This window comes from Bos grunniens, chromosome 4, assembly GCF_055505025.1.
Source record: "Bos grunniens cultivar Pamir isolate PY7600 chromosome 4, Bosgru_T2T1.0, whole genome shotgun sequence".
NCBI lineage: Eukaryota > Metazoa > Chordata > Mammalia > Artiodactyla > Bovidae > Bos > Bos grunniens.
In genome coordinates this window covers 33,788,099-33,803,015 of record NC_141168.1, presented here as the reverse complement: position 1 = coordinate 33,803,015, position 14,917 = coordinate 33,788,099, and the positions used below count along the sequence as shown (strand labels likewise).

The following is a 14,917-nucleotide window of genomic DNA, read 5'->3' as shown; positions in this document are numbered from 1 at the left end:
CTGGGCTTCCCTGGTAGTTCAGCTGGTAAAGAATCCGCCTGCAGTGCCAGAGACCCTGGTTTGATTCCTGGATCTGGAAGATCCCCTGGAAAAGGGATAGGCTACCCACTCCAGTATTCATGGGCTTCCCTGGTGGCTCAGATGGTGAAGAATCTGCCTGCAATGTGGGAGACCTGGGTTTGATCCCTGGGTTGGGAAGATCCCCCTGGAGGAGGGCATGGCAACCCAGTCCAGTATTCTTTCCTGGAGAATCCCCATGGACAGGCTACAGTCCATGGGGTCGCAAAGAGTCAGACACAACTGAGCGACTAAGCACGACACAGCAACATGAAATATGCTGATTCTGTCCAGTTGGGAAAGTCAGACTTAAATGATCCTGGTCCTTACATTCCTTTCATAAGCAGTATTAGTTGTGTATCCCTGGGAAGAAGTCATGGGAATCACTCTGGTCTGTCCTTCCTGCTGCCAATCCAGGCTGGACCTGCTAGAAAACATTCTCGCTTCTACCTGGGGCAGCACCCTGTGTACAAATACGTATAAGCCCAAATCTGAAGAGTGAAAAGAACTATTTGGGACTTCCCTGGTTGGGCAGTAGTTAAGAATTTTCCTTCCAATCCAGGGAACGTGGGTTTGATCTCTGGTCCGGGAAGATTCCACATGCTTCTGAGCAAAGTCCATGTGTAATAACTACCAAGTCCATGCTCTAGAGCCCATGCTCTGCAACAAGAGAAGTCCATGCAGCGCAACTATAGAGTAGCCTCTGCTCACCACAACTAGGGAAAGCCCCTCACGCAGCAACTGAGGACCCTGCACAGCCAAAAATTAATTAATTAAAAAAAAATAACTATTTGACCTTCAGTCAGAAGAAGACCTTAAGGAATAAGTAGTTGAATAAGAGTATCTGTCACTTATCCCCTGGCATTTTCCCAGCTATGCTTTTATCAGCAGTAAGTCTGCACTGATGAAAAGTTACTTGGGTTTATTTGCACCCAGTAATATCAGTCTCACTGTCTTCTTTTCCCTTCTTAGTTTCAATCATAGCTGGGGTGGAAATAGGGAAAGGAGTTGGAGTTGAGGATAGACATCGAGGTTTTGAGTGCAGTTTCCTGTTCGTTTACATAATGCTGTGTTATGTAATGTTCAGCAGTATTGGAAACTGAAATTTGAAATTTTCTTTGAGCAATTCTGTATTTTCCAAGCTAACAGTATTATTTTTTTTCCTTTTCTCTCTTTCCATCCAAAAGTAGACCAATAAAGCTGAAATAGTTGAATAAAAATGTTAATAATTTTGTTTTTAATTTTGTAGAACTTGACCTCTTTCCCGAATTAATTGGAACTGAAGAAATAATCAAGGTATCATAGCTATTTTTTATTCAAGTGCGTAAATATTAAAAAGTCTATTTTGAATTATTGGTTAGGTTTCAGATGTTGCATTAATAAAAAGTTCGTGTTGCATGCATGATTCATTGTTTGTAGCACTAGTTGCTGAGCTTTGTAGATTAATGTATAATTAATAACATGAGTTTTATGAAGAAGTTGGAAGACACTTTAATTGGTATAGTTTTTAAAAAGAGATAGGAAAGGTTTGTTGATAATTAGAAAAATGATGGACTTTAAAAATAATGATAGCTATGAACTGTAGTTGCAAATTGGAACTTTTTCATTTTCTAAATGTTTCTAACAAACTAAAGTAATATTTAAGCAATTCATAATGTCGCTACAGCTTATTTTTGACTAACTTAACCAGTGATTGATAGATTGATAATAAATGTGAACCAGAATATAAAGTGTATATATTCTTTTGCCCATTTAATTTGATTATTTTTGTTTGGACTATGCATATTATAAAGTCTGTTGCCAGCACAAGGTCCTTGAAGTAAATGGGCCTTTAAGGATATTTATAAATTTTAACATTGTCGTAAGTTTTGAAATAGAGAGAAAATGACTGTTTGTATCTTATATTTCATCCTAAGCCCAAATATGCTATTCACCAGAACTGAGATAATATGTTAAATCCAGGTTTTCTATTGTTAATGGTAGTAGGAATGTGTCCATTAGTGCATATATGTGTATGAGCTGATAACTTGTGAAAACGAATATTCTTGTCTAGCTGTAAATAGTGGTTAGGTTGTGTTTTCACATGAACCGTTATCTCAGTGATTTTTTATCTTATGGCAATTCTCTCTTACAAAGGACTATTTTAGCAAAATGAGCAGTCCACATTTCACCAAGAGTTCACAATAGAATTCAGCTAAGCATATCTGTGTGTGTGTGTGATGTGTGTCAAACACCCTTCCAGTTGTAGACTGCATACTTGTGTCCTCACATGGTGGAGAAGAACAGAAGAAGCAACCTTTCATGACTCAATATAAAGGCATGAATCCCATTCATGAGGCTTCCACCTATGGCCTCATTTAGTACTGACTCCCAAAGGCCCCAATTCCTAAGACTGTCACTTTGAAAGGGTAGGGTTTCAGCATGTGAATTTAGAGGGGACACAAACACAGTTCATAACACTATTCACCTTCATTGATTCATGCAGGAATGAATGATAGAAGTTGGCAAACACCTGGAATGTATCAGTAATGGTTTTAAGCCTGAATATGGGTTTCCCTGGTGGCTCAGTGGTAAAGAATATGCCTTCCAATGCAAGAGATGCAGGTTCAATCCCTGGGTTGGGAAGATGCCCTGGAGAGGGAAATGGCAACCCACTCCAGTATTCTTGCCTGGGCAATCCCATAGACAGAGGAGCCTGGCAGGTTACAGTCCATGGTTTCGCAAAAGAGTCAGACATGACTGAGCAAGTAAACAACAACAACAACGTGGAAATGAATAGTTTCGGGAATGTTCCTCAAGTTTTCTTCCAATAGGAATGCCTGACTTTGAAAGACAAACTATCTCCAGCACAATCAAGGCTTTTCAATAAAAAATTTTAATAGATATCATAAAGGATAACAGGTGTGATCCATATCAAAACCATAGAGGAGGAAAGATTCACAATAACTTAATCTTGGGAAACAGTGTCCATTAAAATATTTGTTTTTTCATATATATATATAAAGTAATCATAGAACATGAATCTTATGTTCTTCTTGAAACGTTGACATGAGACAGTATGACCCCATAGAAATGTATAAGACTTAGTTGGCTGGATTAATGAAAGGTCCATCACCTTCTTCAGATTCTAAGAATCTCACAGTGATGAAAGAGAAATTTGTGTTTCGTGTGTGTATAGTTTTTATTCCCCAAAAATGTAACAGAATAAAGGGTGATTGGCATTATGTTTTAAGAACAATGTTATAGAAGTCTACATAGCTTATAGTAGGAGGATGATAAAGGAGGTTTGTGTGGGATAATAAGCAAAGAGGAAGAGAAGCAATGGTATGTGGAATTTGAAAGAAATTGTCAGATCAGGGACTTCTAGTCTCTGGTCGTCCAGTGGTTGAGACTTCGCGCTTCCAATGCAGGGGGCATGGATTCAATTCCTGGCCAGGGAACTAAGATCCCACATGCTGCACAATGAAGCAAAAAAAAAAAAAAAAACTTACCAAAAAATAAAAGTTCTAAAGAAAAGAAATTGTCAGAGGATATAGAGAAGATAGATGACATGTGTTTTGGGAACTTTACTGTGAAGAAAAGGGGAGAGGTAAAATGAATACTAGGCGTTGAATAGGAGATTTTCCATTATGCTCGTTTTAAATAGGAGTGATCTGGGTTTTAGCTGGTAAGAGTGATCCATTTAAGAAAGCAAAATTGAAAATACAAAGTGGAGGGAAATAGTTGTGTTTAATTCCTGAGAGGATGATAGAGAATGGATTTGAACACAAATGCAGAAATTAGAAAGGAAGTAGAACAACAACTCTGTTACAACAGGATGAGAAGAGCGGAGGTCGATTTGGTTGGTCCTGGTGGGTTTTGATGTTTTAATGCTAGTAAGAGTTGAGTTTTTGTCTGGTGGCTTCTACTGCCTCTGTAATCAGGAAAACCATCTGCTGAGAATGAGGAGAGAAGAAAATGGAGGTTTGAATAGAGCAGAGCAAATTTTAATAGAGCAAATAGAGCAAAGTTTAAATGTCTTGGTAGAGGGTAAGAGTGTGGTGTGATACCAGAAAACTGGCAAGTATCCAGATTTAGAAAAGTGAGAAAGAATTCAGAAACTACATATTGCTAAGGTTAACACTGATCTTCACCAAAACTGTATCAAATTATAAAGCAAATGTTTGTAAGAACTTCTAAGGAAAGAAGAGTGTTTTCCACCAAGAGTGAGCCGAGGCAAACTGTTCTTACTTCCTTTTGCATGAAGTTTTGGGGCTTGAAGATGAGAAGAATATTTATTCAGGAAGTTATGTGGTAAAATCTTCTAGTTGTCCTTGTGAACATGGCATCAATCAGAATGCAAAATTTTATCAAGGAATACTACTAGGGAGGAAATGGATCTGGAGAATCTAAGAGAATATCCATTTTAGCATTAATACAATCCAGAGCATTAAGGCTGACTCACTTCTCAGGATTGTCGCATATGCCTTAAGATTAAAAAACCACTTTAAACCAACTGAATAATTAAGCTGTAGATAACAATGCAGTCATTAAGCTTGAAATCTTCTGTTTCATACATGTAGCTTTCTGTGTGTCTGAGACAAAAGCTCATGAGCACACATGGCTTAAGATTCAGATTCTTTCTACTGATATTGGTCAGGTTCTCACTGACCAATTTGTACTTGGTCATTTTTTTCTTTTTTTCAAGGAGCGTGACCTTAAAAGATCTAATAGATGACAGTGCTACGAAACTGACAAATTCATGTCCCAAGTGAACAAAAAATATCATATCTTAATATGTTTGGCAATTCAATGTTTTAAACATATGATTTAGACATATTATAATATATACAGTTTAAATAAAAAGAGACCATGGATTTTGGTTAACCTCTAGCCAGATCACTCCTGGGCCATCATAGTAACTAAGTGCTCATGAGTCACCTGAGTGGTATTTCTAAAGGAAACACAAAATTAAATGACTAGAACTAGGCCCATATTTTGACCAGTCGTTAAAAATGTCTGCCTAGGTTTAAGATGAACTCCTAGGGAAAAGTATTTAAAACAAAAACGAACAAAGCCAAAAACCTCTTCCAGTCTTAAACTTTCCTGTTAGGATAGCTTTAAAATTGTGATGTATTCTGAATACATACAAATAGTCTGAATATACAACTACTTTGATCTTTGAAATAAGTTGTTTTATTGCCATTTTACAAGAAGCTAATTATTATTTAGCTTGTGGCCAGATGAACTAAACAGAGAAATATAAACACAAGAAAATAAATGCCATGTTAAATAACACTCTCAGTAAGTAAATACCACTACACTGTGTCTCCTTTTCAAAGCTGTGATATCTATTAATTACTTCCATAAAGTAAAATTTTAAGAAGCAGCCATAAGATATTTTCGTTGAGTTGAATTACTGTCCCTCAAGTGTGGATAATACTGGTTACAAGATAGAGGCGTGTCTTCTAGAGGGGTGGTGCTTTATGAGAAGTTTCCAAAATCCCACGAGTGAAGAATCACAGTATAATGCAGTTTAAGATATTATTAAGATTTCATGGAAAAGGAAATGGCAACCCACTCCAATATTCTTGTCTGGAAAAGTCCATGGACAGAGGAGCCTGGAGGGCTGCAGTCCATGGGGTTACATGACTGAGCACGCGTGCATGAGAAGGGTGGAGGGAGATGGGTTGGTAGCAATACACTGGTAGAACTAAAAAAAAAAAAAAAAAAAATCACTTTTCTCTAATTTCCTTATATCCCATTAAATCTTACTTGCTTTTCAAAGGAAGAAGAGGGAAAGGACATGGAAGGAGACACTGCTGTGAATCCTGGTAGAGACGGTGCCACAAACCAGATTAGGAGAAAGGAACCTCAGATTCCTACCACAACAAATTACAACCGAGTGGGGACCAAATACAACGAGGCTAAGACTAACCGCTCCCCAGCAAGAGGAAGCGAGTTCTCTGGAAAGAGTGATATTCCCAACATATCTTTAGATTCCACTTCCCAGCCGGTCACTGAATTAGACCCAGAAAAAGACGTTCCTTCGACTTCACAGACTGTGACCCAGCCTCCCCCTCTCACTCTGGCAGGCACTTCAGCCTCTTCAAGTGACGACTCTAAAACCATTCTCCGATTTCCACAGATGAACTTGTCCGGGACGGTGGAATATTCAGATACAGTTTCTACGACGGAATCGCAAGAGGTATCTACTGATATCAGTGAGGAAGAGAGTTTATTGACCAGTTTCAAGCTCGATCCAGGAGCCGATGATTCTTCCGGCTCCAGTCCCGCAACTTCCGCTGTGCCATTCGTCTCTGAGAACACACCCCATGGCGGTGTATTTCCTTCAGAAAACCCAGAGGTCGTCACATACGATGTCTTTATCCCAGAATCTGCGAGAAATGCTTCAGAAGATTCAGCCTCCTCAGGTTCGGAAGAATCTCTCAAGGATCCTTCCGTTGATGGAAATGTGTGGTTTCCTAGTACGACAGACGTGACGACACTGCCCGATGTCGGGTCAGGTAGAGAGAGCCTTCTCCAGACTAATTACACCGACGTGGATAGTGACGAATCTGAGAAGACAACAGAATCCTCTCCTCCAGGCCCACTGCTGTCACAGGGTCCCTCGGTCTCAGATGTGCGAATGCCACAGTATTCTACCTTTGCGTACTTTCCCACTGAGGTGACACCTCACGCTTTTACTCCGTCCTCCGGACAACACCATTCGGTCCCCACCGTCAACGTGGTACACGCGCAGACAACTCAACCAGTGTACAATGGTGAGGCATCTCTCCAACCTTCCTACAGTAGTGAAGTCTTTCCTCTAGTCACCCCCTTGTTGCTTGACAACCAGACCCTCAACACTACCCCTGCTGCTTCAAGTAGTGATCGGGCCTTGCATGCTACACCTGTATTTCCCAGTGTCGGTGTGTCAGTCGAATCCATCCTGTCTTCCTATGATGGTGCGCCTTTGCTCCCATTTTCCTCCGCTTCCTCCAGTAGTGAATTGCTTCACCGTGTGTATACGATCTCTCAGATCCTTCCGCAAGTTACTGCAGCTCTTGAGAGCGATCAGGGGTCCCTGCATGTTTCTCTGCCGGTGGCTGGGGGTGATTTGCTGTTAGAGCCCAGCCTTGCTCCGTATTCTGATGCCGTGTCGCATCAGATCACCACGCGTGCTGCTTCGGAGACCTTGGAATTTGGTGCTAGCAAGCCTGCTGTTCTTTATCAAACGCTTGTGTTTTCTCCAGCTGAAGCATCCAGCAGTGATGTCATGATGCATGCACGTTCTTCAGGGCCTGAACCTTCTTATGCCTTAACTAATGAGGAGGGCTCCCAACACCTCTTCAGGGTTTCTGACAGTTCTGCGGTACCTGGGCGTGATTCTGTTCAGGGTTCCTTATCTAGCAGTCCTAGTCACCACCTACCGATGCCCGAGTCTCCCTTAGTAACCCCAAGCGCATTGTTGCTGCAGCCCACTCAGGGGCTCTCTGGTGATGGGGAGTGGTCTGGAGCCTCCTCTGATAGTGAATTTTTTGTGCCTGACACAGACGGTCTGACAGCCCTTAACATATCTTCACCCGTTTCTGTAGCTGAATTTACATATCCAACCTCTATGTCTGGTGACGATAACAAGCTACTTTCTAAAAGTGACAGAATACACGGAGAGGAGACAGAACGGCACATTTCTTCTTTCAGTGACCTGGTTTACCCCTCTGAAAGCACAGTCATGCCTGACCCATATGATCGTGTAAATACATTGAATGCCTCTTTACAAGAATCCTCTGCCTCCACTTCTAGCCCAGAGGGCATCCTCCCAGAGCTTCTTGCTTTTACTGCCACTAAGGTTTATGATCATGAGATTAGTCAAATTCCAGAAAATAACTTTCCAGTTCAGTCTTCACACGCTGTATCTCAAGCATTTGGTGACACTTCACTTAAACCTGCGCTTAGTGCACACTCAGAGCCAGCATCCTCTGACCCTACTTCTAGTGAAATGTTATCTCCTTCAACTCAGCTCTTAGTTTATGAGCCCTCAGCTTCTTTTAGTACTGAAGTATTGCTGCAACCTTCCTTTCAGGCTTCTGGTGTTGACTTGTTGCTTAAAACTGCTCTGCCAGCTGTGCCTAGTGACCCAATAGTGGTTGAAACCCCCAAGGTCGATCACATTAGTTCTACAGTACCACATCTCATGGCATCCAGTGCCGCTTCAAGGGAAAATACGCTGCACTCTCCATCTGTACCAATCTCTGATGTATCATCTACTCCTAATACGCATGTTGCTTCACTTCAAGTTTTAACCATTTCTTATGCAAGTGAGAAATATTCTGAACCACTTTTGCATAAAAGCGAAAGTTCCCACCAAACAGTACCTTCATTGTACAGTAATGATGAGTTGTTCCAAACTGCCAATTTGGAGCTTAACCAGGCCTTTCCTCCAGAAGGAAGGCATGCATTTGCTACTCCTGTTTTATCAGTTGCACCACCAGATACGCTTATAAATAAGCTTGTTTATTCTGATGAAGTCTTCACCTCCACCAAGGGCCCTGTCACCGATGAGGTATTGGCTGGTATTCCTACAGTTGTTTCTGATCCAGTTGTAACTGCTGATCCTTCTGTCCCTTTAGGAAATGTGTATGTTTCCATTTCAGCCATTTCTCCCAACAAGGATGGTTCTGTAACCACAACCAAGTTGCTGTTTCCTTCCAGAACAACTTCTGAGCCAATTCAAAGTGCCCGATCTGATGCCAATTTGGTGGGTGGTGGTGACAATGGTGATATTGATGATTACGGTGATGATGATTATGATGACAGAGATAAGGATGGCTTATCCATCAATAGGTGTATGTCATGCTTCTCCTATAGAGAATCACAGGAAAAGGTGATGAATGAATCAGACACCCAGCAGAACAGTTCTGTGGATCAGAATAACCCAATCTCATATGCACTATCTCAGAATTCTGAAGAAGGAAATAGAATCACAGGTGTCATATCAGACGATCAGACTGATATGGACAGAAGTCCTGATAAATCACCACCAACAAATGTGCCACCCCAGAAGCGCAATGATGGAAAACAGGAAAATGATGTTCAGACTCACAGTACCCTGCTTCCTTTCAGTCCAGAATCTAACGCTTGGGCAGTTCTTACCAGTGATGAAGAGAGTGGATCAGGGCAAGGTGCCTCAGATAGCCTTAATGATAATGAGACTTCCACAGATTTCAGTTTTCCTGATATTAATGAAAAAGATGGTGATGGGGTACTGGAAACAGGTGACTCAGAAATAACTCCTGGATCCCCACAGTCCTCAACACCGACTATTACTAGCGGGCATTCAGAAGTGTTCAACATTTCAGAGGCAGGTTAGTTACGAATCCAAAGGATAGATTGAGGTGTGATGGCTTTCTGCCTCAAAAAAAAAAAAAGAAAAATCTTGGAAAGAGGTATTTGGTAAAATGGCCATCGTTTTTAAAAGTCAGGATATTTATAAATCAATTTACAGGTTTTAAAATTTGATTTTTTTCATTATTTCAAAGAAATACTGAATGTGTTTTTATCCTTAGATTAACTCTCTCCAAAACAGATAAGATGATTTCTATTGTCAATTCTTTCATATTCCACAAGATGCCTGTTATATGTGAGAGCAATTATGTGTATATAATACATTTTTAGTACACTGCTTTTTAAATAATAGATTGGAGTGTATTTTGGATGATTTTAGTTTTCATATTTATGCGTATTCTAAATTACATTGCCAACTAAATATCGAATTACAAACTCTGATATAATACGACATATGTGTCTCTCTCTGACCCACTCAGTGGAAAGCAATTAGATATTTTGGACATCCACATCAGATTGGGGACTTTAGAAAAAAGTTCTATTGCTATGTTTTGAAAGTTTAATGGTAAGATATTTTTTTAAGATTTAATTTTTAAAGAATGTCTCTTTGATTACCTTAACATTGCCTAAAGAGGGCAGTGTGAACTAACAAAATACCTTCTACTTTATACTTGTTGTTACATACCTTTCTAAGAAGTTAGATAATGGCCATTAATATGCATAATATGTATAGGTATTGTATGACAAGGTGTACAACACAAGAACATTTTCTGTAGAAATGCATTTCATTTGTTAATGTATTTTATGCAAACTAATTTATAGCCAGATGTTTCTTCCAGCAGATTGCTTGCAGTATATATAATACAGATGTTTGCTTTAGATGCCGGGGGGTGGCGGGGGGCGGTGCAGAAAGGGGAAATTCAGTGCCATTAAGAATATGAAATACTAGATAATTTCATTGCCTTGATCTTAAGTTTTATAATTTGCTTTTACTATATTTTAAGGCATCTTTTTAAATAAACAATGAAAAATATTTAAATCTCAACAGTGAGTCAAAAAATAAAGTAACATCTTGCACTATTATTTTGTAAAAGTAGGTATTTAAAATCCAGAACATAGATACCAGTCTTATTAGGATAGTTTTCCTCTTTGTTATTTCCTTTCCTTGAATGAGTTATGTACTTTTCCTTCAGTGCAGCAGCAATTAAAAGCGTGTACATTTTGATAGAGAAGTTTCTTTACATTCTGATTTGATACCTACTTAGCATTGCATTCCAGTTTTCAACACTTAAACTCTGTTATGTGAAAATAAGTATAATACATGGGTCACCATATTCATTAGTATTGCCTTATATATGAATTGTTATCCGGCTTCAATTATAGTTCTTTTGGTTTTTTAATTTTTATTAGATTGATTTAAAAAGAAAACATCAGGAATGCATCCATTTTTCTATCTTATTTTATAGTGACATCATCTATATGTTATTGCTAGATTATCTGTTATGAAAAGACTATATACTATAAAATGTCAAACCTGAAATTACTGACTAAAATTACTGTATTTTCTCTTCAATGCACTAATTAGATTTATTTAATTTGAGGATGTTTTCCTACTGATGAGGAGAAAACAATATGAATATAACATCTAACAGCATCAAGTAATGTAATTGATGACATAAATAAGATCATATAGGGGAAAATTCTTGCCTGTTTTTAAAACATATCTAAAAAATCATATGTAGTTTGTCTTATCCAATAATTGAAAATGCCTCTCTATCAAATGCATATAGACTAATTCTGAAACTTACCATTTTATTACCTATTTTTTAGAATGTAGAATAATTTATAAGACATGCTCCTCAAAATAATATAGATAAGACAGATATTAGTACCTGCAACTTATGAATGCATAGACTGAGTCCTAAAGATACTAGACTGCTTGATCAAGGTCACACAGGAAGTTAATAAAAAAAACTAAGACTGGAAACATGTGTCATTGGTGTCTGTCTCTTAGAGACTACATTTTCATGATTGAGAACAGTAGAATATATATAAATATAAATAATGCTTAATTTGTAAACCAATATTATTCTTATTTATTTCCTAATCATTAGCACATTCTTGCCTTATTATTTAGGTAACTCATATATACTATGGAGCCATATCCAAACATATTTTAGTGTCAACTAATGAATATAAAAAGCAGTATAACTAGTTGCTCTTCATTATAGTATACAAAGCAGCCAGTTGATTGTTTTTACTTTCATGTGGTAGCTCATATAAAATATTTAGGTTTCATTATATGTAATTATCTTGGCTTTATCATTCCAATTCCCTAATTAAAAGGTTTGTTTTAAAATCAGACATCCCAGAGAACTTATGAGTAAAGTCTACATACAAGATTCTGAGTGTGTGCATGTGTGTGTATAATGCATGTATATAGTATGCATGACATATATATATATTGTGATTTGTTACATATTTCATGTGTTATATATCTGACATATGTATCACATATTTGATCAGACATATCTCATATATATGTATGTACATACATCTATATAAATGAGATATGTACACATCTAAATACATATATATACACACATATAGCTATGTGCCTACTGCAATGAATATTTGTGGTCGTTGAAGACTAGTGAAATTATATAAACTCACTTTGTATGTAAGTTAATGTACATCATTGGTTCTTAAACTTTAATGTGGATCAGAATCACCCAGAGGGTTTGTTAAAACATCGATTGCTGAGTTTTACCTACAGAGTCTCTTTTTCAGTAGATTTGGGATGGTTGAAGAAGGGCCCTAAATATACATTTCTAACAAGTTTCAGGTGATGCCGATGCCACTATTCTGGGGGACCTACTTCAAGAATGACTGAAATAGATAATAATACTAACCTTCCTTTGTAATTTCTAGGTACCAGAGACTTTGCTAAGTGGATTATTTCCTTTATTAACCACAAACTATTTCTATTGTAACAATAGGAAAAAAATGGGAAGACAATTGTGTATGAAACAAAATGCTTTCCTAAATTTCATAAAGCAATACCAGTGCATTCAAACTTAGGCTTCTGAATAAGTCTCCCCACAGTAGGTAATGACCAGAGTGTATGGTTAATGTAATAGAAGGTGAAGTTTAGCCTTCTCTCATAAGAATATTAACTACAGCTCAAGGATCAACTGACTTACAATATTCCCACTTTTTAAACAGTTTCATTATTTCCAGTCACAACTTTGAATTCCATTTTTTTCTCACAAATGCTTCTGTAATTATAAAAATACACATCTTGGAATATTTGGTTGCCACTTATAATCCTTTGATGCATTTCCTATATGTGGATTAAATTCTTGACCCTTTCTGCATCACCTGTCTTTACAGAAGGAGTCTATCGTTTTAACTCTCAAGTTCTCTCCAGTTAGACATATTTCAGTGCTCTATTTATGAATCTGTGACTGTCAAATTTATCCTCAGATATTTTCCATTAAATTGATAGTATTTTCAATTAAATTAATGCCCATTGTCTATCACTAAGAGTATGGTACTTAGTATACCAAGGTACTTTTATACCAGATGTACCATATATGTTGGAAGCAAGGTAGACTCTGATGAGGAATTTAAACTTAATTACTCCAGAGATCCTACAGGTGGACAGGATAAGGACTGTTAGTTTGTAGCGGTGTCAGCTTGTTGTAGCATCCTGTTAGGGTTCTGATGTACAATCATCTTGGTTTCCCACTGCACATACCTCAAAGTAGAAGGGAGGAATTGTGACTGGTCACTGACACTCTGAAGTTCTAAAACGTTTTTTAACAACTTAGAAAGATAGCTTTGTTTGCAGTGATTTTAAAGTTCTAGAACAAAAATGTACCTGATTTGTCACAAAAAAATAGTTATTTGCTATCTTCTAAAATAACCCAAGGACAGAATTTAGACTTTTTCATAATTTACACTTGTGTATTTAAAAAGAATGCCTTAGATCTGTGCATTCCTTCAATTCACATGCAAAAGTATTTTTATTTTTGATAGAAAAAAACAGTTGGCAATAAGGGAATTCAAAATGTCTAAATTTTAAATAGTTTGCTGGATTGAAGGGTTATCTTAATGTAAGAAGAGTTATCCTAAGAGTCTCTCTTTATTAAATTATTAATTGCTCCTAATTATTTACCTAACTGTGGGATGAAAAATATTTCCACTACAATTCATTTTGGGAAATCAAGATTATATATGGTGATTCAGTAAGTAGCATTGTTTTTCTGGATCATTTTTATTAAAAAACTGAATAGTTTTTATTTTAATACTTTAGTTTCCTTTCACAAGCTTTTCAAGGCAATATTTTGCTTCCTGGTTACCAGTCTTTGCTGGATATTATAGTTCCTGAGCTCTGATAGCCTGCCTTCCTTTTTTTCTCTTTTTCTATGAGCTTGTTTGTTTGTGAAGTGTAATTGATCTGTAACACCAGGTTAGTCCTTGCTGCACAGCATAGTGATTCGATACCTCTGAACATTTCAAATTGATCACCACAATAAGTCTATTACCATAAAGATATTGCATAATTATTGACTAAATTCCCCACACAGTATATTTCACACCTATGACTCATTTATTTTGTAACTGCCTTACTTTTAAGCTTTGGGTCAGAGAAATTTTAAAGGTAAGCAACAGCAAGAAGATTGCAGTTATTCGGTTGAAAAATGTTGTGCTTTTTCCTCAAGCTTAAATATCAACTTTCTCAATTTTCTCCGACTACAGAGGCCAGTAATAGTAGCCATGAGTCTCGTATTGGTCTAGCTGAGGGGCTGGAATCCGAGAAGAAGGCAGTTATACCCCTTGTGATCGTGTCGGCCCTGACTTTTATCTGTCTAGTGGTTCTTGTGGGTATTCTCATCTACTGGAGGTAAGTTAAATGTTTTGGATGTGTATTTCATAGAGCTCAGATTTTACTTTTGTTTTACCTGAATGTTCTGCAAAACATACTCAAAATTCACTGTACTTGAGAGCTACCACTAATTTATCCAGGTAACTCTGAGTAAGAAGATTTGTGAATCCAAAGACATAATAATAAAAGATCTGACTATTCTTCACACTTCTGTCAAACAATTAAAGGTAAAATGGAGGAACTTTGACTTCAGTTAATATTTAATACAGTATTTTGACAGTTTTACCTTCATGTTAATCTAATGAACATTCTGATGTTACCATAGCATCTAAGGTTCTCAGTTAAATGCTTGAGCTTTTATAACTTTAAAAGTTATTATTTTGGAAAACATCGTTTTTGATATAGTGAAAAATATTTTTATAGCAGTGGATTTTGTACAAGATACATATCAACTGCATGCTAATACAAAAAATGATAACCCATACACAAAAGTACAAATCAAGCATTAAAATAGAATGCAATTTGAAGATAAAGTAAATGACTATATTAACAGGAATGGGATTTTAAAATTCATTATTGTTTGCCTTGAAGATGAGATATAGCTTCATTCTTATCAATAACCTATTGAAACTTTTAAACGGC

At 37.3% G+C, this 14,917-nt stretch overlaps 1 protein-coding gene across 5 annotated transcripts in view; it reads left to right on the top strand.

Moving 5' to 3' along the window:
* The window catches only part of PTPRZ1 (protein tyrosine phosphatase receptor type Z1), a 208,563-nt gene that overhangs the window by 149,539 nt on the left and 44,107 nt on the right, over positions 1 to 14,917 (top strand). For 3 of the 5 annotated variants that reach the window (XM_086395874.1, XM_086395873.1, XM_086395875.1), the window contains 3 exons: positions 1,307 to 1,353; positions 5,825 to 9,404; positions 14,149 to 14,293. In XM_086395874.1, coding sequence (XP_086252000.1) covers positions 1,307 to 1,353; positions 5,825 to 9,404; positions 14,149 to 14,293 — 3,772 coding nt within the window. The remainder of the gene's footprint in view (positions 1 to 1,306; positions 1,354 to 5,824; positions 9,405 to 14,148; positions 14,294 to 14,917) is intronic. The other 2 variants (XM_086395877.1, XM_086395876.1) reach the window with 1 other exon arrangement.